Source organism: Salmo trutta, unplaced genomic scaffold (assembly GCF_901001165.1).
Source record: "Salmo trutta unplaced genomic scaffold, fSalTru1.1, whole genome shotgun sequence".
Classification (NCBI taxonomy): Eukaryota; Metazoa; Chordata; class Actinopteri; order Salmoniformes; family Salmonidae; genus Salmo; species Salmo trutta.
This window is the reverse complement of record NW_021822992.1, coordinates 163882-188605: the sequence shown is the minus strand read 5'-3', so window position 1 is coordinate 188605 and position 24724 is coordinate 163882. Positions and strand designations below refer to the sequence as shown.

General features: G+C 41.7%; 1 protein-coding gene across 1 annotated transcript in view; it reads left to right on the top strand.

The window, feature by feature from the left end:
* LOC115187885 (CUB and sushi domain-containing protein 3-like) overlaps positions 1-24724 on the top strand; it is a 1475978-nt gene that overhangs the window by 1429756 nt on the left and 21498 nt on the right. The window contains 2 exon segments of the mRNA XM_029746934.1: positions 13474-13647; positions 23913-24086. Coding sequence (XP_029602794.1) covers positions 13474-13647; positions 23913-24086 — 348 coding nt within the window.

The window sequence follows — 24724 nt, the reverse complement described above, 5'->3', positions numbered from 1 at the left end:
AGATACAGAACTCCTTTATGCAATCGCTATGTCAAATTTTAAAATAGCTTTTCAGCGAAAGCACATTTTGCAATATTCTGAGTACATAGCTCAGCCATCACGGCCAGCTATTTTGACACCCGCCAACTTTGGCACACTAAACTCAGAATTACTATTATAAAAATGGTATTACCTTTGCTGATCTTCGTCAGAATGCACTCCCAGGACTGCTACTTCCACAAGAAATGTTGTTTTTGTTCCAAATAATCCATAGTTATGTCCAAATACCGTTTTGTTTGTGCGTTCAGGTCACTAGCCAAAGGGTAATGCGCGAGCACATTTCGAGACAAAAAAATTCAAAATGTTCCTTTACCGTAATTAGAAGCATGTCAAACGCTGTTTAAAATCAATTTTTATGGTATTTTTCTCGTAAAATAGTAATAATATTCCAACCGGACAATAGTGTATTCATTCAAAGAGAAAAAGAAAAAACAGCATGGTCGCAGGACCGCGCATCTCCAATCCCTTTGTCACTAGGCAGACCACTGACAAACTGTGCTAGTATACTCTGCCCAGAGACAGGAGAAGCCTCAATCCGCTTTCTGAAGGCTTTAGAGAGCCAATGGAAGCCTTAGAAAGTGCTACGTAACCCCAGAGATACTGTAGTTTCGAAAGGGACTAGAAGGAAGAACTACAATTTCTCAGACAGGCCACTTCCTGCTTGGAATTTTCTCAGGTTTTTGCCTGCCATATGAGTTCTGTTATACTCACAGACACCATTCAAACAGTTTCCAAATCTACTAATAATATGCATATTCTCGTTTCTGGGCAAGAGTAGTAACCAGTTTAAATCAGGTATGTTTTTTATTCGGCTGTGAAAATACTGCCCCCTAGCCCAGACAGGTTAAGTAAGTTTATCTGTTACTCTCAATGATCCTGGATCACAGATGTCATATAACCCTGTCTTGTTGGCTTAGAACATGTCCTAAATACTTAACCTAAGTCTTACCATTATTAAACTTATTCTTGCTAACTCAATAACATAATATAATAATACTTATTATATCATTTTCACAGCCTTGTTGTCCTCAATATCTTACACTGCTGTCTCATGTGCTTAAATTGCAGATATGTCTAAGAACTTTAAACTCCATCCTAATTATCAGTTCTACAAATTTCCTTAAAGTTAGTATCACAAGTGACCCTTTTTCTTCATTATCCAAATGGCCCTCCTATGCAGCTGATCAGACCTCACAGGAGAGCCATAATAGAGGTCAAAAGTCATACCACTCCTTCACAGAAGGGTTTCTTCCTAGATTTAGACAAATTAACGAAAAATCGTCCAACTTTATCTACATATTGTATCTCAGCTTCCCGGAACTTCCCTTATAAAAATAATTCACGTGTTTTAATTAAAACTCAGAAAATAAAACTTCCAAAATTGTTACGGCTTGGTAATCGTGGAGGAGGAATGAGGCGCAGGAAGCAGCGAAACCAGGGTAGTGGTGTTTTTAATATACACTCACACAAAAACAAATGTGCCCAAACACAGGGGAGAAAACAGATACGGCGTAAAACAACGCCGACACGAACATAAGCCGTCTGACAAGAAACAATCCCGCACAATACGGAAGCGGGCCAGCTAAATTAAATAGCCCCGCTAATTAACTAAACTGAACATAGGTGCCCAAAACCAAAAAAAGGGAATCGGTGGCAGCTAATAGGCCGGTGACGACGACCGCCGAGCGCCACCCGAGCAGGAGGGGGCGCCACCGTCGGTGGGAATCGTGACAAAAATGCCATATGTGTATACCCCTTTAAGATATCCTGTCCCTAGGAATTTTTCCCAGAGAGCTAAGCGCTCCTTTTCCCATAAAATAACCACAAACATTTGGTCATCATTCCTTATACTACACCGATTCAGAAACCCAAACGTTAACTACAAACCAAACCTAGTAATAATTCCACTGTACTTCCTCAAATCATGAATCATTCGTTTTAAACTTAATCTCACAATCTATGTGTGTGCTCTACTGTTATCATACTTAATCTCACTTACTCCCGTTAGTCCTAGACTAACATAAGTAAATTATCTTTATTTCGCCTTCTATAATACGTTTTCCCGGCTACTGTACTTCAACCAGTTTTACTGTGAGGTCTTACTGTTAAATACTGTACTTCAACCAGTTTTACTGTGAGGTCTTACTGTTAAATACTGTACTTCAACCAGTTTTACTGTGAGGTCTTACTGTTAAATACTGTACTGCAACCAGTTTTACTGTGAGGTCTTACTGTTAAATACTGTACTTCAACCAGTTTTACTGTGAGGTCTTACTGTTAAATACTGTACTGCAACCAGTTTTACTGTGAGGTCTTACTGTTAAATACTGTACTGCAACCAGTTTTACTGTGAGGTCTTACTGTTAAATACTGTACTGCAACCAGTTTTACTGTTAGGTCTTACTGTTAAATACTGTACTTCAACCAGTTTTACTGTGAGGTCTTACTGTTAAATACTGTACTGCAACCAGTTTTACTGTGAGGTCTTACTGTTAAATACTGTACTGCAACCAGTTTTACTGTTAGGTCTTACTGTTAAATACTGTACTTCAACCAGTTTTACTGTGAGGTCTTACTGCAACCAGTTTTACTTTTAGGTCTTACTGCAACCAGTTTTACTTTTAGGTCTTACTGCAACCAGTTTTACTGTGAGGTCTTACTGCAACCAGTTTTACTTTTAGTTCTTACTTAGATCTGTAACCCAGTGCCGCCAACACTAACATAGATACTTTTGTCTTAACCTCTCTGGCGCATGTGGGACGAACTCCTCCCACCTACGTAACAGCTACTTCAATCCAGTGGCGCGATTTTTGAATCGTTAGAAATACTATTACTTCAATTTCTCAAACATATGACTATTTTACAGCATTTTAAAGACAAGAATCTCGTTAATCTAACCCCACTGTCCGATTTCAAAAAGGCTTTACAACGAAAGCAAAACATTAGATTATGTCAGCAGAGTGCCCAGCCAGAAATAATCAGACACCTATTTTTCAAGCTAGCATATCATGTCACATAAACCCAAACCACAGCTAAATGCAGCACTAACCTTTTATGATCTTCATCAGATGACACACCTAGGACATTGTGTTATACAATACATGCATGTCTGTTCAATCAAGTTCATATTATATCAAAAAACAGCTTTTTACATTAGCATGTGACGTTCAGAAAAAGCATAACCCCCGCAAACTTCCGGGGAATTTACTAACAGTTTGCTAAATTACTCACGATAAACGTTCACAAAAAGCATAACAATTATTTTAAGAATTATAGATACATTACTCCTCTATGCACTCGATATGTCCGATTTTAAAATAGCTTTTCGGATGAAGCACATTTTGCAATAATCTAAGTACATAGCCCGGCATCACAGGGCTAGCTATTTAGACACCCACCCAGGTCAGCCTCCACCAAAATCACATTTCCTATAAGAAAAATGTTCTTACCTTGCTTGTTCTTTGTCAGAATACACCAGGACTTCTACTTCAATAACAAATGTTGGTTTGGTCCCAAATAATCCATCGTTATATCCAAACAGTGACGTTTTGTTCGTGAGTTCTAGACACTATCAGAATGCAACATCACGGTCCCGCGCATGGCGCATTGGCATGACAAAAAATTTCTAAATATTCCATTACCGTACTTCGAAGCATGTCAACCGCTGTTTAAAACCAATTTTTATGCCATTTATGTCGTAGATAAGTGATAATATTCCGACCGGGAATATGCATTGAGCCTAAACAGCCGAATTAAATTTCTCCTCAGGAGCGAATCGGGCACGCGCCTCATTCAAAGGTCCTCTGAGTCGACACTTACCAAAGGCGAAAATGTGTTTCAGCCTGAAGCTGTCTCGTGAACCTTCAGGTATTTCCCGGGCTCTGAGAGCCTATCGGAGCCCTGGGAATTGTCACGTTACAGCTAAGATCCTTACTTTTCAATAAACAGATGCAAGACGCACGACTCCTTGTCAGACAGGGTACTTCCTGCTTGAAACCTTGTCAGGTTTTTGCCTGCCATAGGAGTTCTGTTATACTCACAGACACCATTCAAACAGTTTTAGAAAATTCAGAGTGTTTTCTATCCAAACCTGAACAATAATATGCATATTCTAGCTTCTGAGTTGGTGTAGGAGGCAGTTAAAAATGGGCACATATTTTTTCCAAAATTCTCAATACTGCCCCCTATCCCAAAAAGGTTAAACTTTCTCTACATTAGATTATATGGACGGTTTTCCGGTTAAAATCCTCCCTCACATTTATAGTAAGTTTAGAATTTAACCCTAAACTAATGAATAAAGATTACTGACCTTATCTTGCAGCTGAGAATTCAATGTAGGTAGGATCTTGCATACCAGTTTGCCACCGGTCTGTAAAGAACCCTCAGCAAGGGGCCAGGTCTTTAATCTACGGATATCTCATCCGCCCGTGCACGGTTTCGGTGTCTCCCTGGACTGACAGAAGCAGATTTTGAGATCCGGCTCGAAGGACCAAGCTGTCACACATGATTATCAGCTACGGTGTTGTAATGTCAGAATCATACGCCTGGCTCCTCTTCTGTTCGGCTTAGATGAACATTCAACGTTACTCGGCAAGGGAGGAAACCCTTGCTGCTTTCATGAACGCTGAAGCAGATCAATTTATTACAGAAGAGAAGCAATAGATTTGCATATCTGGCAACAAAGTCCAAAACTAAATGGTTTGCATTTTAAATTGGCTCCCTGTGTACTATATAGTGCCCTACCCGAGCCCTGTTTGACGGTAGTGCACTATATAGGAAACAGGGTTCCATAGGGCTCTGGTCTAAAGTAGTGCACTATATAGGGAATAGGTTGCCATAGGGCTCTGGTCTAAAGTAGTGCACTATATAAGGAATAAGGTGCCATAGGGCTCTGGTCTAAAGTAGTGCACTATACAGGGAATAGGGTGCCATAGGGCTCTGATCTAAAGTAGTGCACTATACAGGGAATAGGGTGCCATTTGAGACGTACACAATATCGTGTTCACATTAAGTACTGCAGTGGCGCCAGGAAGGCAGCGAGCGATGAGCCACGAGGAGCACCACGGACAGACAAGGCAAACGGGACACGGTTGCTAAGGAACAGATCCCTGCAATAAAAGAGCACAGGATAGCCATTCACACACACACACACACACACACACACACACACACACACACACACACACACACACACACACAGAGCGATAACATAGATACTTTTTAGACAAGGAACTAAGGAGGCTGTTGGGTTGGGATCATACTGGCTGTACAATCATTGCATCATCTGTCTACCCTCAGTGTGTGGATCATCTGTCTACCCTCAGTGTGTGGATCATCTGTCTACCCTCAGTGTGTGGATCATCTGTCTACCCCTCAGTGTGTGGATCATCTGTCTACCCTCAGTGTGTGGATCATCTGTCTACCCTCAGTGTGTGGATCATCTGTCTACCCTCAGTGTGTGGATCATCTGTCTACCCTCAGTGTGTGGATCATCTGTCTACCCTCAGTGTGTGGATCATCTGTCTACCCTCAGTGTGTGGATCATCTGTCTACCCTCAGTGTGTGGATCATCTGTCTACCCTCAGTGTGTGGATCATCTGTCTACCCTCTGTGTGTGGATCATCTGTCTACCCTCAGTGTGTGGATCATCTGTCTACCCTCAGTGTGTGGATCATCTGTCTACCCTCAGTGTGTGGATCATCTGTCTACCCTCAGTGTGTGGATCATCTGTCTACCCTCAGTGTGTGGATCATCTGTCTACCCTCAGTGTGTGGATCATCTGTCTACCCTCAGTGTGTGGATCATCTGTCTACCCTCAGTGTGTGGATCATCTGTCTACCCTCAGTGTGTGGATCATCTGTCTACCCTCTGTGTGTGGATCATCTGTCTACCCTCAGTGTGTGGATCATCTGTCTACCCTCATTGTGTGGATCATCTGTCTACCCTCAGTGTGTGGATCATCTGTCTACCCTCAGTGTGTGGATCATCTGTCTACCCTCAGTGTGTGGATCATCTGTCTACCCTCAGTGTGTGGATCATCTGTCTACCCTCAGTGTGTGGATCATCTGTCTACCCTCAGTGTGTGGATCATCTGTCTACCCTCAGTGTGTGGATCATATGTCTACCCTCAGTGTGTGGATCATCTGTCTACCCTCAGTGTGTGGATCATCTGTCTACCCTCAGTGTGTGGATTATCTGTCTACCCTCAGTGTGTGGATCATCTGTCTACCCTCAGTGTGTGGATCATCTGTCTACCCTCAGTGTGTGGATCATCTGTCTACCCTCAGTGTGTGGATCATCTGTCTACCCTCAGTGTGTGGATCATCTGTCTACCCTCAGTGTGTGGATCCTGTTAATCTACCATGACTGGTGTTAATATCAATGAAGATAGCTACTGTAGGTGACACCAAGCAAGATTTGGTGCTGGGCTCCGAGATTACACTCCTACATCTCTCTCTCTCTCTCTCTCTCTCTCTCTCGCTCTCTCGCTCTCTCGCTCTCGCTCTCGCTCTCGCTCTCTCGCTCTCTCGCTCTCTCGCCAAGTGGCCTCAGACAGAGTTCTTATTAACATGCCACCCTCTCACACACCCAAGCAGTCTTAGTAGTAACATGTCATGCTATCTGTTCCATTATTAAGCCGTGGTGTGCTGGATAGATCCCTGAATGTATTGCTTTGATGGTGATCACAGGAAGGAGAGAGAGCGTCAGGGAACAGAAGAAGGTAATGGAGAGAGCGAGAGAGAGAGTGTCAGGGAACAGAGAGAGAGAGAGAGAGAGAGAGAGAGAGAGAGAGAGAGAGAGAGAGAGAGAGAGAGAGAGAGAGAGAGAGAGAGAGAGAGAGAGAGAGAGAGAGAGAGAGAGAGAGAGAGAGAGAGAGAGAGAGGACTGAGAGAGAGAGACTGAGAGAGAGAGACTGAGAGAGAGAGACTGAGAGAGAGAGACTGAGAGAGAGAGACTCAGACTGACAGGCCAGGCAGCCCAGTTCAAACCTTAACCAAGCACACCTAGACAGACAGACTGGTGTTGAGGAGTCAAGTCCCCTGCAGCCCAACTCAGACAGACTGGTGTTGAGGAGTCAAGTCCCCTGCAGCCCAACTCAGACAGCCAGTCCATCCCTCACCTATCCCAGCTGTTCCTAGCATGACTCAACAGACAGCCAGTCCATCCCTCACCTATCCCAGCTGTACCTAGCATGACTCAACAGACAGCCAGTCCATCCCTCACCTATCCCAGCTGTACCTAGCTCTGCCCTGTTCAGTTCAGACAGCCAGTCTTGTCAGGCAGCAAACAGCCTGGTGGTGAGGAGTGAGGAGGGTCCAATCTCTCTTCAGACAGAGAGGCTGCAGTGCACCCAGCCTGGTATTGAGAAGTCACAGCCCATGGCTCCAGAGCTCCATCTCTCCATACTACAGACTGTGTGTCGGCTGGGGCCAGGGTTCCACCTCTCTCCATACTACAGACTGTGTGTCGGCTGGGGCCAGGGTTCCACATCTCTCCATACTACAGACTGTGTGTCGGCTGGGGCCAGGGTTCCACATCTCTCCATACTACAGACTGTGTGTCGGCTGGGGCCAGGGTTCCACATCTCTCCATACTACAGACTGTGTGTCGGCTGGGGCCAGGGTTCCACCTCTCTCCATACTACAGAGTGTGTGTCGGCTGGGGCCAGGGTTCCACATCTCTCCATACTACAGACTGTGTGTCGGCTGGGGCCAGGGTTCCACATCTCTCCATACTACAGACTGTGTGTCGGCTGGGGCCAGGGTTCCACATCTCTCCATACTACAGACTGTGTGTCGGCTGGGGCCAGGGTTCCACATCTCTCCATACTACAGACTGTGTGTCGGCTGGGGCCAGGGTTCCACATCTCTCCATACTACAGACTGTGTGTCGGCAGGGGCCAGGGTTCCACATCTCTCCATACTACAGACTGTGTGTCGGCTGGGGCCAGGGTTCCACACCTCTCTGCTAGCTGCAGACTGACAGTGTTGCAGTCAACCTGACAGCGTGGAGTCACGCCCCAGGCCTTCACCTCTCTTGCCTGTAGACGGGGCACCTGATGGAGGCCTGAGTGAGACTGCTGCTGTCAGTAACACTTCCACCAGTAACCTCTGACCTGTGTGTAACTCAGTGAGAGTGATTCCACCAGTAACCTCTGACCTGTGTGTAACTCAGTGAGAGTGATTCTACCAGTAACCTCTGACCTGTGTGTAACTCAGTGAGAGTGATTCCACCAGTAACCTCTGACCTGTGTGCAGTAGTCAGTGTAAAGCCAGAGGGGCTGTTGTTATAGTGATTTTCTACATCAAGAATAGAATAAACAGATATTCTACATCAAGTATAGAATAAACAGATATTCTACATCAAGAATAGAATAGAATAGATATTTTACATCAAGAATAGAATAAACAGATATTCTACATCAACTGTTCTACATCAAGAATATAACAGATATTCTACATCAAGAATATAACAGATATTCTACATCAAGAATAGAATAGTTGTCACGGGTGTCGTAGGGTGTAGACCAAAACGCTGCGGGAATATGTACACTCATCTTCTTTATATTAGTGAAGAAGGAAAAACACAAACAACGTATACAAAAACACAAACGAACTAGACAGTCTCCTCAGGCATACAGCAAAACAAGAAACAATCTCCCACAATTCCCAAAAACATACACACTCCTAAATATAGGACCTTCAATCAGAGGCAACGATAGACAGCTGCCTCTAATTGAAGGCCCCAATCCCCATTACCAAAACATAGAAATACAAACATCTAGACAGAACATAGAAATAAACTAACATAGAATGATAACCCAAAAACCCCGGAATACATAAATCAAATACCCCTCTACATACACAAACACACCCTGAACCACATAAAACAAACACCCCCTGCCACGTCCTGACCAAACTATAATAACAAATAACCCCTTTACTGGTCAGGACGTGACAATAAAACAGATATTCTACATCAAGAATAGAGTCGATGTAATGTTTGTACTATTCCACTGTTCCATTCCTATAGTTACCACCGTAGGAATAGAATGAGAATCCTTGTTAATCATTGTAATTCTACCAGTGGTCTGTGTGCATGACTTAGTCAGAGAGCCAGAGAGGCTTCTACAGAGGATCTGCAATAGTGCTATTCCCTCCCTCCCATCTGTACTTCTTACCATTGATTTTATTTCTGGGTAAATTAATCAAATAAAAGAGACCTGGAAAGATTAGATTATTAATCTGATCCTCTGTATTAATGGGACAACTACTAAAGTTAAACTGGAAACAGGGCTGTTAAGCAGAGTTCAGCGTTACATTCTGACATAATGTGTTGTGTATCACACCTGGGTTCAAATAGTATTCCAAATCGTTCAAATGCTTTTGAGCATTTGCCTGGAGTGCCAAGTGGGCGGGGTTTGCCCCTTTTTTTTGTGAGACTTTTTGTTGTTGGTTCTATTGCATCAGACAAGCTCAATCAAGCACAGATGCAGTTATCTGAAATGATTTTCAAATAGTCTTTCTACCCAGGTCTATTGTGTATGCAGATGACTTCACAGAGACCATCTCCCTCGATGCCAATCAGAGGCAAGCATCAACAACATCCTAATAGTGGAATACAGTTATTCATCACAGCTTTTTATTTATCTGGCCGCTCAGGAGCATAAAAAGGGTAGAAGAAGAAGTGAGGTAATTCTGATCAGTTTGAGAGGAGAAAAACAATCCCGTCTTCTATATCAGACCATCCTTTTTGTTTGATTGCCTTTAGACTGTGAGATTCAGACAGGGGTGATTTTTTTGTTGTTGTTGATTTGGGACACAGCCTTGATACAGACATGATTCGGGGCAGCTGTCATCCTGCCCGAGACAGCCAGGCGAGCTGAGATATGCTGCTTATTGATACTGGCTGATGGAGATATGCCAGGTTTGTAGCAAGGCTGTAGCTAGGCTGTGAGTGACACATTCAAAGCTGAAGCCAGCAGGAATCCTGAGTCTAGAGATCCTCAGGTTTTTCTTTGGCGTGTTCGGCTAAGATGCACTAATACCAGCTAGCTAGGCTGCCTGGGGGTTTAGGAAAGTTTTACAGTTGTACTTTATTTTTAATTCAGTGCCCGTCTGCCTGCCTGTTGGAAGTTCTGGGGGTAATTGTGGATGCTGTGTGGTGAATACTGTATATCGTTGTTATTGTAATCATCTGGGTGACTCGTCGAATCCGACTGCGGCGTCTCATTCTGCAACCAGCTGGATATTTATGTTTAAGGACGTAATTTAGATGAAGTGTGTGAAATGGTACCTTATTTCCCTATATAGTCCACTCCTTTTGACAAGGGAAGCATAGGACTCTGGCTAAAAAGCAGTGAGCTATGTAGGGAACAGGAGGTCATTTGGAACACAGAGAGATAAAGAGCCTTTCTGAAGGACTCGAGAGCAATACAGAGAAACTCCCTTTTGTTGGAGTGTTTATTTACTCACTACGGTCAAGCAGACATAAAACAGTATTGATTTTTATTTTTTATTACGTTTTCGGAGCAGCTTGGGACGTCATGTAGAGTTGGTGTCGGAAATTATTGACACTTTTGATAAAGACTGTATGAAATAAATCGTTGAAATACAGAGCAATATGTGAATTCTACATTTTTTTTAAATTATAGAATTATATTATTTTATACTAATACAATTGCTCAGAGAAAGAGATTTTGTAAAACAAAACAATACTTTTTTTTTCTTCTCATAAAGTTAGGGGTCAAAATTGTTGACAGCCCCCGAAAGGTATCTGTACTCAGTAGCTACACGCTATATGCAATATACACGTTATATGAAATGTTAGAGATGTATTATGAGGAACAAAGAACCCAGCCAGCCGTTCAGTACAGGGTTTAGTTAGTTTAGTGTTCAGTGTTCCATAAAGGTCATGCCTCGTCATGCATCGCCACGGGAACTAGAGGAGCTGCGGGTGCTTCAGCACCGCCTGAAACATTTATAACCCAAAGAATCATATTTTTATTTTATGAAAAAAAAATGGTGTTCACTAAAGTAGTGCACTGGGCCTTTACTAGTCCTGTATTAACGGACCTTTACTAGTCCTGTATTAACAGACCTTTACTAGTCCTGTATTAGTGGACCTTTACTAGTCCTGTATTAACAGACCTTTACTAGTCCTGTATTAACAGGCCTTTACTAGTCCTGTATTAACAGACCTTTACTAGTCCTGTATTAACGGACCTTTAATAGTCCTGTATTAACAGACCTTTACTAGTCCTGTATTAGTGGACCTTTACTAGTCCTGTATTAACAGACCTTTACTAGTCCTGTATTAACAGGCCTTTACTAGTCCTGTATTAACAGACCTTTACTAGTCCTGTATTAACGGACCTTTACTAGTCCTGTATTAACAGACCTTTACTAGTCCTGTATTAACAGACCTTTACTAGTCCTGTATTAACAGACCTTTACTGGTCCTGTATTAACAGACCTTTACTAGTCCTGTATTAACAGACCTTTACTAGTCCTGTATTAACAGACCTTTACTAGTCCTGTATTAACAGACCTTTACTAGTCCTGTATTAACAGACCTTTATTAGTCCTGTATTAACAGACCTTTACTAGTCCTGTATTAACAGACCTTTACTAGTCCTGTATTAACAGACCTTTACTAGTCCTGTATTAACATACCTTTACTAGTCCTGTATTAACAGGCCTTTACTAGTCTTGTATTAACAGACCTTTACTAGTCCTGTATTAACAGACCTTTACTAGTCCTGTATTAACAGGCCTTTACTAGTCCTGTATTAACATACCTTTACTAGTCCTGTATTAACAGACCTTTACTAGTCCTGTATTAACAGACCTTTACTAGTCCTGTATTAACAGACCTTTACTAGTCCTGTATTAACAGGCCTTTACTAGTCCTGTATTAACAGGCCTTTACTAGTCCTGTATTAACAGACCTTTACTAGTCCTGTATTAGTGGACCTTTACTAGTCCTGTATTAGTGGACCTTTACTAGTCCTGTATTAACAGACCTTTACTAGTCCTGTATTAACATACCTTTACTAGTCCTGTATTAACAGACCTTTACTAGTCCTGTATTAACAGACCTTTACTAGTCCTGTATTAACAGGCCTTTACTAGTCTTGTATTAACAGACCTTTACTAGTCCTGTATTAGTGGACCTTTACTAGTCCTGTATTAACGGACCTTTACTAGTCCTGTATTAGCAGACCTTTACTAGTCCTGTATTAGTGGAACTTTACTAGTCCTGTATTAACAGACCTTTACTAGTCCTGTACTAACAGACCTTTACTAGTCCTGTACTAACAGACCTTTACTAGTCCTGTACTAACAGACCTTTACTAGTCCTGTAATAACAGGCCTTTACTAGTCCTGTTTTAACAGACCTTTACTAGTCCTGTATTAACAGGCCTTTACTAGTCCTGTTTTAACAGACCTTTACTAGTCCTGTATTAACAGGCCTTTACTAGTCCTGTTTTAACAGGCCTATTCCACCATATGGAATAGGGTGCCATAGGGCTCTGGTCAAAAGTAGTGCACACCATATGTAATAGGCTGCCATAGGGCTCTGGTCAAAAGTGGTGCACTATATAGGGAATGTGGTGCCGTTTGGGATCAAGCCGTTCTCTCACAACAGTAATTTCTAGTCAGATAAATGCTCTCACACACACAATATAATCTATAGAGATCTGCTGTGTCCTATAGTTAGACACAAGGACCACTGAACTACCTTCATTCTATAGGGTCACAATATAATCTATAGAGATCTGCTGTGTCCTACAGTTAGATACAAGGACCACTGAACTAGCGTCATTTATAGGGTCACAATATAATCTACAGAGATCTGCTGTGTCCTATAGTTAGATACAAGGACCACTGAACTACTGTCATTCTATAGGGTCACAATATAATCTATAGAGATCTGCTGTGTCCTATAGTTAGATACAAGGACCACTGAACTACCGTCATTCTATAGGGTCACAATATAATCTACAGAGATCTGCTGTGTCCTATAGTTAGATACAAGGACCACTGAACTACCGTCATTCTATAGGGTCACAATATAATCTATAGAGATCTGCTGTGTCCTATAGTTAGACACAAGGACCACTGAACTACCGTCATAAAAGGAGACAGACGTGTTGATTATTGTTTTCCTCTGAAACTGACAGTCTTCTCTAATTGCGTTGTGTATCCAGGCTTTAACTTTGCCTGTCTGTCTCTCCTTCCGTCCCGTCTGCCCACCCGTCTGTCTACCTGTCTCCTCAATGATTGATTTACCCCTCAAAACAACAATGATTAGCGCATTCTCTGAAATGCGTTGGTTTTAACAATAAAATATTACATTTTTTCTAAACAAACTTTTCTGTTCTCCTATCAAGAGTTGTCAAATGCATCGTTCCGCCCTCTCTCTCCTCAGTGGTGACCTGCCCTGCGCCTCCTCCCATCCACAACGGGCTCCTGGAGGGGTCCGTGTTTGAGTGGGGTACCAGCGTGAGCTACAGCTGCCTGCCCGGGTACGAGCTCTCCTTCCCGGCTATCCTCACCTGTGTGGGCCTGGGCTCCTGGAGAGGAGATCTGCCTCAGTGTCTGCGTGAGTCAACACAACAAACACCTTCATGTTTTAGATATACAGGTTTACAGCTCTTTACAAAGAGTTTTAGAGATACAGGTTTCCAACTCTGTACAAATATGTTTAGAGATACAGGTTTTCAACTCTGTAGAACGAGTTTTAGAGATACAGGTTTCCAACTCTTTACAAAGAGGTTTAGAGATACAGGTTTCCAACTCTTTACAAAGAGGTTTAGAGATACAGGTTTCCAACTCTGAACGAAGATGTTTAGAGATACAGGTTTCCAACTCTGAACGAAGATGTTTAGAGATACAGGTTTCCAACTCTGTACAAATAGTTTTTTAGAGATACAGGTTTCCAACTCTTTACAAAGTTTTAGACATACAGGTTTCCAACTCTGTACGAAGATGTTTAGAGATACAGGTTTCCAACTCTGTACGAAGATGTTTAGAGATACAGGTTTTCAACAGGTAGATAATAATAATTTATTGTGTGTCCCTTTCTTGCATCTCAACAAACACCAGCACAGCATCACCAATAGGTTCATAAATACACATCAAATCACAAACTATAGCTGACAACACATGCATACGGTTCCTAATTCAGTTCGTAATTTATACCGGTGGGAATGAAGGATTTCTGGGCTCTGCCGGTTTTGTTAAGATGGACTCTGTATCGGCGGCCTGATGCTAGGAGCTGGTACTCCTGGGTGGGATAGTTCGGTGGCAACTGCCATGGCATAATGTTTCTGAGATGTTCAACTCTGTACAAACATGTAGATTGTCATGGTATAATGTTTCTGAGATGTCCAACTCTGTAGAAACACATAGATTGCCATGGCATAATGTTTCGGAGATGTTCAACTCTGTACAAACATGTAGATTGCGATGGTATATTGTTTCTGAGATGTTCAACTCTCTACAAACATGTAGATTGCCATGGTATATTGTTTCTGAGATGTTCAACTCTGTACAAACATGTAGATTGTCATGGTATAATGTTTCTGAGATGTCCAACTCTGTAGAAACACATAGATTGCCATGGCATAATGTTTCGGAGATGTTCAACTCTGTACAAACATGTAGATTGCGATGGTATATTGTTTCTGAGATGTTCAACTCTCTACAAACATGTAGATTGCGATGGTATATTGTTTCTGAGATGTTCAACTCTCTACAAACACATATTGTTTCTGAGATGTACAAAGAGGTAGATTGCATATTGTACTGTTTAAAAATAGCATGTTGTCTTCTATACTGTGATGAATAATAAGTAGGCTTTGCTACAATGCACAGCTGAGAGATTTGAGATTTTAAACAATAGGACAAAGTGCTGACCATGTAAATCCTGAAAAGTGATAATGTATGCATATTGTGCAGTAAATGCTTCCTCTATTATCCCCAGTAGATTGGTTCTACTAAGTCAAGTACAGTACAGAGTCAATACAGAGCTGGGTCCTTTCACTGCTAAATATAGAGATTAACACCACAGCAGTACAGTAGAGTATAGGGTAATAACACTAGATTAACACCACAGCAGTACAGTACAGTATGGGGTAATAACACTAGATTAACACCACAGCAGTACAGTATAGGGTAATAACACTAGATTAACACCACAGCAGTACAGTATAGTATAATAACACTAGATTAACACCACAGCAGTACAGTATAGGGTAATAACACTAGATTAACACCACAGCAGTACAGTATAGGATAATAACACTAGATTAACACCACAGCAGTACAGTACAGTATAGGGTAATAACACTAGATTAACACCACAGCAGTACAGTATAGTATAGGGTAATAACACTAGATTAACACCACAGCAGTATAGTATAGAGTAATAACACTAGATTAACACCTCAGCAGTACAGTATAGGGTAATAACACTAGATTAACACCACAGCAGTACAGTATAGGGTAATAACACTAGATTAACACCACAGCAGTACAGTATACGGTAATATTACTAGATTAACACCACAGCAGTACAGTATAGGGTAATATCACTAGATTAACACCACAGCAGTACAGTATAGGATAATAACACTAGATTAACACCACAGCAGTACAGTATAGGGTAATAACACTAGATTAACACCACAGCAGTACAGTATGGGGTAATAACACTAGATTAACACCACAGCAGTACAGTATAGTATAGGGTAATAACACTAGATTAACACCACAGCAGTACAGTATAGTATAGGGTAATAACACTAGATTAACACCACAGCAGTATAGTATAGAGTAATAACACTAGATTAACACCACAGCAGTACAGTATAGGGTAATAACACTAGATTAACACCACAGCAGTACAGTATAGGGTAATAACACTAGATTAACACCACAGCAGTACAGTATAGGGTAATAACACTAGATTAACACCACAGCAGTACAGTATGGGGTAATAACACTAGATTAACACCACAGCAGTACAGTATAGGGTAATAACACTAGATTAACACCACAGCAGTACAGTATAGGGTAATAACACTAGATTAACACCACAGCAGTACAGTATAGGGTAATAACACTAGATTAACACCTCAGCAGTACAGTATAGGGTAATAACACTAGATTAACACCACAGCAGTACAGTATAGGGTAATAACACTAGATTAACACCACAGCAGTACAGTATAGGGTAATAACACTAGATTAACACCACAGCAGTACAGTATGGGGTAATAACACTAGATTAACACCACAGCAGTACAGTATAGGATAATAACACTAGATTAACACCACAGCAGTACAGTATAGGGTAATAACACTAGATTAACACCACAGCAGTATAGTATAGGGTAATAACACTAGATTAACACCACAGCAGTACAGTATAGGAAAATAACACTAGATTAACACCACAGCAGTACGGTATAGGGTAATAACACTAGATTAACACCACAGCAGTACAGTATAAGGTAATATTACTAGATTAACACCACAGCAGTACAGTATAGGGTAATATCACTAGATTAACACCACAGCAGTACAGTATAGGATAATAACACTAGATTAACACCACAGCAGTACAGTATAGGGTAATAACACTAGATTAACACCACAGCAGTACAGTATAGGGTAATAACACTAGATTAACACCACAGCAGTACAGTATAGGATAATAACACTAGATTAACACCACAGCAGTACAGTATAGGATAATAACACTAGATTAACACCACAGCAGTACAGTATAGGGTAATAACACTAGATTAACACCACAGCAGTACAGTATAGGGTAATAACACTAGATTAACACCACAGCAGTACAGTATAGGATAATAACAGTAGATTAACACCACAGCAGTACAGTATAGGGTAATAACACTAGATTAACACTACAGCAGTACAGTATGGGGTAATAACACTAGATTAACACCACAGCAGTACAGTATAGGGTAATAACACTAGATTAACACCACAGCAGTACAGTATAGGGTAATAACACTAGATTAACACCACAGCAGTACAGTATAGGGTAATAACACTAGATTAACACCACAGCAGTACAGTATAGGGTAATAACACTAGATTAACACCACAGCAGTACAGTATAGGGTAATAACACTAGATTAACACCACAGCAGTACAGTATGGGGTAATAACACTAGATTAACACCACAGCAGTACAGTATAGGATAATAACACTAGATTAACACCACAGCAGTACAGTATAGGGTAATAACACTAGATTAACACCACAGCAGTACAGTATGGGGTAATAACACTAGATTGACACCACAGCAGTACAGTATAGGGTAATAACACTAGATTAACACCACAGCAGTATAGTATAGGGCAATAACACTAGATTAACACCACAGCAGTACAGTATAGGGTAATAACACTAGATTAACACCACAGCAGTATAGTATAGGGCAATAACACTAGATTAACACCACAGCAGTACAGTATAGGGTAATAACACTAGATTAACACCACAGCAGTACAGTATAGGGTAATAACACTAGATTAACACCACAGCAGTACAGTATAGGGTAATAACACTAGATTAACACCACAGCAGTACAGTATAGGTTAATAACAGTAGATTAACACCACAGCAGTACAGTATAGGGTAATAACACTAGATTAACACTACAGCAGTACAGTATGGGGTAATAACACTAGATTAACACCACAGCAGTACAGTATAGGGTAATAACACTAGATTAACACCACAGCAGTACAGTATAGGGTAATAACACTAGATTAACACCACAGCAGTACAGTATAGGGTAATAACACTAGATTAACACCACAGCAGTACAGTATAGGGTAATAACACTAGATTAACACCACAGCAGTACAGTATAGGGTAATAACACTAGATTAACACCACAGCAGTACAGTATGGGGTAATAACAATAGATTAACACCACAGCAGTACAGTATAGGATAATAACACTAGATTAACACCACAGCAGTACAGTATAGGGTAATAACACTAGATTAACACCACAGCAGTACAGTATGGGGTAATAACACTAGATTGACACCACAGCAGTACAGTATAGGGTAATAACACTAGATTAACACCACAGCAGTATAGTATAGGGCAATAACACTAGATTAACACCACAGCAGTACAGTATGGGGTAATAACACTAGATTAACACCACAGCAGTACAGTATAGGGTAATAACACTAGATTAACACCACAGCAGTACAGTATGGGGTAATAACACTAGATTAACACCACAGCAGTACAGTATAGGGTAATAACACTAGATTAACACCACAGCAGTATAGTATAGGGCAATAACACTAGATTAACACCACAGCAGTACAGTATAGGGTAATAACACTAGATTAACACCACAGCAGTACAGTATAGGGTAATAACAGTAGATTAACACCACAGCAGTACAGTATAGGATAATAACACCACTAGATCCCTCATTCTCCCTACTGCACTTATCGTATAATATTGCTAAAGATAGAGGTACGTCTTCTCTACTAGGCAACATCATCATCAACATCATCAACAACAACATCAACAACAACATCATCATCAACATCATCAACAACAACATCAACATCATCATCAACAACATCAACAACAACATCAACATCAACATCATCATCAACAACAACATCAACAACAACATCAACAACAACATCATCATCAACAACAACATCAACATCATCATCAACATCAACATCAACAACATCATCAACATCATCATCAACAACAACAACATCAACATCATCATCAACATCAACATCATCATCAACAACATCAACAACAACATCATCAACATCATCATCAACAACAACATCAACAACAACATCAACATCAACATCATCATCAACATCAACATCAACATCATCATCAACATCATCATCAACATCATCTTCAACAACATCATCAACAACATCATCAACAACATCTCTGCAGTTCTCTTGTCCAGCAGGGTTAGAGAGAGTAGCGTTGTCTCAAATGGCACTGACAGGGCTCTGGTCAAATGTAGTGCACTATATAGGGAATAGGGTCCCATTTGGGACTCGGTCTAGGATTCTAAAAATTCTGCATGTGTCTGGCGTCTCTCTGCATGTATACTGATAACTGGGAAGAATAGAACATTGATCAAGGAAAGAAGTTAGGAGACTCCGAGCCTGAGTCCACAGGCGGGTTTAACACCAGGCCTATTTGTTATGTACAGCTAGTTCTGGCCCCCAGCCGTCCATCCCATCTACGTTATGTCTCCATAAAACAGAAGGTTATCGCTGAGGCTGCCGCTCAGAGTCGTGACAAATGGCTGTGTCACCTTTTTTGGTCCTTAACATTCTAGAATGCCAGTGGAATGTTGAGAGTCATAGTCGGAATATTGAGAATGGAAATGTTGAGAGTCATTGTCGGAATATTGAGAATGGAATGTTGAGAGTCATTGTCGGAATATTGAGAATGGAATGTTGAGAGTCATTGTCGGAATATTGAGAATGGAATGTTGGAATGTTTGACAGGAGACAATTCCATCAGAACCCTTGCAGTGTATTCAGTCCTTAGCATCTTTATCTGTTGGCATGTCACTAACACCTAAGAGGGAATGAATTCACAGTTCATATGTCTGGATCATTTAGACAAATATCAGTATTGAGGAATACATGAAATAAAGTAATAGACTGTAGTTTTAAGATATTTACAGACAGACGGACTGTTTTTCATTTTGTAATCTTGGTTAGTATTGCGTACTGAGAGGAAGCCATCTCCGGGCTGTTGTGCGGTAATGGCTTTTGGAGCCGGTGTGTTTTGGCTGTGTGTACGTAGCAAATAGAAAGAGAGAGAGAATGAGATATGGAGAACACTAAACTTATCTCTTCGTCCAGACCTGCAACATGAGGCAGATGTCAAGTCCTGAGGAGCTGCAAGCTGCCGCCGGAACCACAGCCACATTGTTGACTTTATCCCCCTAGTGTTGCCTGATTCCCACGGCTGACTGCGTGACTTGACACAGTGACTCTGACTGCGTGACTGAGCACAGTGACTCTGAGTGCATCCCAAATGCAACACTATTCCCTATATAGTGCCTTACTTCTGATCATACTTTCAATCAGATCCCTATGAGCTCTGGTCAAAAGTAGTGCACTATATAGGGGAATAGACTGCCATTTGGGACGTGAACCAGCTGACTCTGGTCTCTCTCTCTCTCTCTCTGCTTTCTTATAATCTACCATTAAGCAGCTGAAGCCTGAAGCTAACTAGAACCCTGCTGGTGGAGAGGGGAAATGGCTGAATCCTCTGCTTCAGCTGGTGGAGAGGGAGAATGGCTGATTCCTCTGCTTCAGCTGGTGGAGATGGAGAATGGCTGATTCCTCTGCTTCAGCTGGTGGAGAGGGAGAATGGCTGATTCCTCTGTTTCAGCTGGTGGAGAGGGAGAATGGCTGATTCCTCTGTTTCAGCTGCTGGAGCGGGAGAATGGCTGATTCCTCTCCTTCAGCTGGTGGAGCGGGAGAATGGCTGATTCCTCTGCTTCAGCTGGTGGAGAGGGAAAATGGCTGATTCCTCTGCTTCAGCTGGTGGAGATGGAGAATGGCTGATTCCTCTGCTTCAGCTGGTGGAGAGGGAAAATGGCTGATTCCTCTGTTTCAGCTGGTGGAAAGGGAGAATGGCTGATTCCTCTGTTTCAGCTGGTGGAGAGGGAAAATGGCTGATTCCTCTGCTTCAGCTGGTGGAGATGGAGAATGGCGGATTCCTCTGCTTCAGCTGATGGAGAGGGAAAATGGCTGATTCCTCTGTTTCAGCTGGTGGAGAGGGAGAATGGCTGATTCCTCTGTTTCAGCTGGTGGAGAGGAAGAATGGCTGATTCCTCTCCTTCAGCTGATGGAGAGGGAGAATGGCTGATTCTTTGCGTCAGCTGGTGGAGAGGGAGAATGGCTGATTCATCTGCTTCAGCTGGTGGAGAGGGAGAATGGCTGATTCCTCTGCTTCAGCTGATGGAGAGGGAGAATGGCTGATTCTTTGCGTCAGCTGGTGGAGAGGGAGAATGGCTGATTCATCTGCTTCAGCTGGTGGAGAGGGAGAATGGCTGATTCCTCTGCTTCAGCTGGTGGAGAGGGAGAATAGCTGATTCCTCTGTTTCAGCTGGTGGAGAGGGAGAATGGCTGATTCCTCTGCTTCAGCTCCTCTTGGTCCTCTTCCATTTGATTAGGCGGACAGTGGAGTAGTGGAGGTGCTGTTAGCCACAGGGTTTCGTTCCATCCCTGCGCTACTGGCAGGGGTGGCAAATAGCACCTTATTCCCTTATTAGTGCACTACTTTTGACTGGGCTCTAGTCAGCCGTAGTGCACTACAGTATTTAGGGAGTAGGGTGCCATTTGGAACGGATACCGAGAGGTCGAGCTCTGAGTTTTTGTCTCTGTCTGGCACGGATGGCTTCAGTTGTGTTGTTAACTCCAAGGCCATGTCAGGAAATCCATTTTTGAAGAGGGTAATTATTAAGATGTAACCCCGGGGTGGCTCTCCCCCCCTCTTCACCCCGCGGACACTGGAGTCTCTATTCAAAGTATCTTCTTACAGTAATTATTCACTGGTGGCTGGTGTCCAAAAAAACTCAACAATCAAATAAAAGACCTGATTGAATCACTTGAAAAGAATCCAAACTAAAGTGATATACTGTATGATACCATATAATCTGCCCATGGATAAAAGATTGATATAAAAAACTGAATGTTTTAGTTATGTGCCGAAGAAGAGCACAGTGAGGGTTGCTAAGGCTTCACTTAATGGGGGATCCACACCAAGAATACAAAGAAGTGCACAGTGGGGTTGCTAAGGCTTCAGTTAATGGGGATCCACATCAAGAATACAAAGAAGAGCACAGTGGGGGTTGCTAAGGCTTCACTTAATGGGGGATCCACATCAAGAATACAAAGAAGAGCACAGTGGGGGTTGCTAAGGCTTCACTTAATGGGGGATCCACATCAAGAATACAAAGAAGAGCACAGTGGGGGTTGCTAAGGCTTCACTTAATGGGGGATCCACATCAAGAATACAAAGAAGAGCACAGTGGTGGTTGCTAAGGCTTCACTTAATGGGGGATCCACATCAAGAATACAAAGAAGAGCACAGTGGGGGTTGCTAAGGCTTCACTTAATGGGGGATCCACATCAAGAATACAAAGAAGAGCACAGTGGGGGTTGCTAAGGCTTCACTTAATGGGGGATCCACATCAGAATACAAAGAAGAGCACAGTGGTGGTTGCTAAGGCTTCACTTAATGGGGATCCACATCAAGAATACATAATAAATCATAAACAAGTTAACTAAAGCCAATATTTGGGTGTCTCCACTCCCACCATTTAATATGCCATAGAATCGGCCAATCCAATATGAAACATTTATAAAATGAACATGGCTGAAGAATATGTTTTAGTTATGTGGAATATGTTTTCGTTATGTGGAATATGTTTTAGTTACGTGGAATATGTTTTCATTATGTGGAATATGTTTTAGTTATGTAGAATATGTTTTCATTATGTGGAATATGTTTTCGTTATGTGGAATATGTTTTAGTTATGTGGAATATGTTTCAAACCGTGATGCCCCAGAAGAACCCCAGGAAGAATAGGGCTAATTAAGTTGTCAGTTAACGGGGATCCATAATAATGAAGGCAAACCAATCCTTTAGTTTCTCACGGCTTCGCTGCTTGAACCCCTCTCTGATTCAGAGGGTTTGGGTTAAATGCGGAAGACACATGTACAACTGACTAGGTATCCCCCTTTCCCTTTCCCTAATGAATAATTAATCACAGTTCTCAAACTCATTCCACGGAGGGCCGAATGTGTCTGTGCGTTTTCACTCTTCCCTTGTACTTGAACTCTCCTCACCTGGTTGTCTAGGTCTTCATTGATTAGTTAGGAACTCCCTTTACCTGCTTGTCTAGGTCTTCATTGGAAACAAATTGAAAGGAAATAACAAAACCAGCAGCCATTGGGCCCTCACATGGAATGAGTTGGACACCCCTGGAATAAATGAAGTATCACCCACTGAATTAAAGCCAGGGTTTTGGGTCTCTCCAGTCCAGCCATCTAATATGCATATGATCTGCCCGTGCACTATAAACATGGATAAAACAAACATGAGTGAGGAATTTGTTTCATTTATGAGTCAGGATGAATTCAGTGAACTAAAGACAATGTTTATGAGTCAGGATGAATTCAGTGAACTAAAGCCAATGTTTATGAGTCAGGATGAATTCAGTGACCTAAAAAGCCAATGTTTATGAGTCAGGATGAATTCAGTGAACTAAAGACAATGTTTTTGAGTCAGGATGAATTCAGTGAACTAAAAAGCCAATGTTTAGGAGTCAGGATGAATTCAGTGACCTAAAAAGCCAATGTTTATGAGTCAGGATGAATTCAGTGAACTAAAAAGCCAATGTTTATCAGTCAGGATGAATTCAGTGAACTAAAAAGCCAATGCTTATGAGTCAGGATGAATTCAGTGAACTAAAAAGCCAATGTTTAGGAGTCAGGATGAATTCAGTGAACTAAAGCCAATGTTTATGAGTCAGGATGAATTCAGTGAACTAAAGCCAATGTTTATGAGTCAGGATGAATTCAGTGAACTAAAAAGCCAATGTTTAGGAGTCAGGATGAATTCAGTGACCTAAAAAGCCAATGTTTAGGAGTCAGGATGAATTCAGTGAACTAAAAAGCCAATGTTTATGAGTCAGGATGAATTCAGTGAACTAAAAAGCCAATGTTTATGAGTCAGGATGAAGTCAGTGAACTAAAAAGCCAATGTTTTGGGCCTCTCCATTCCAGCCAGGTTCTGTGGAGACCCTGGTACCCCAGCCAAGGGAAAAAGAGAAGGAAGGAGTTTAATCTACAAGTCAGAGGTCACCTTCAGCTGTAGCGCCCCCTATGTCCTGGTGGGGTCAACTGCACGCATCTGTCAGGACGACAGCACCTGGAGCGGATCTCAGCCACGATGCATAGGTAGGTAACAACATCATACCGTAACAGCTACAGTCTATAGGTAACACCATCATACTGTAACAGCTACAGTCTATAGGTAACAACATCATACTGTAACAGCTACAGTCTATAGGTAACAACAACATCATACTGTAACAGCTACAGTCTATAGGTAACAACATCATACTGTAGCAGCTACAGTCTATAGGTAACAACATACTGTAACAGCTACAGTCTATAGGTAACAACATCATACTGTAACAGCTACAGTCTATAGGTAACAACATACTGTAACAGCTACAGTCTATAGGTAACAACATCATACTGTAACAGCTACAGTCTATAGGTAACAACAACATCATACTGTAACAGCTACAGTCTATAGGTAACAACATCATACTGTAACAGCTACAGTCTATAGGTAACAACATCATACTGTAGCAGCTACAGTCTATAGGTAACAACATCATACTGTAACAGCTACAGTCTATAGGTAACATCATACTGTAACAGCTACAGTCTATAGGTAACAACATCATACCGTAACAGCTACAGTCTATAGGTAACAACATCATACTGTAACAGCTACAGTCTATAGGTAACAACATCATACTGTAACAACTACAGTCTATAGGTAACAACAACATCATACTGTAACA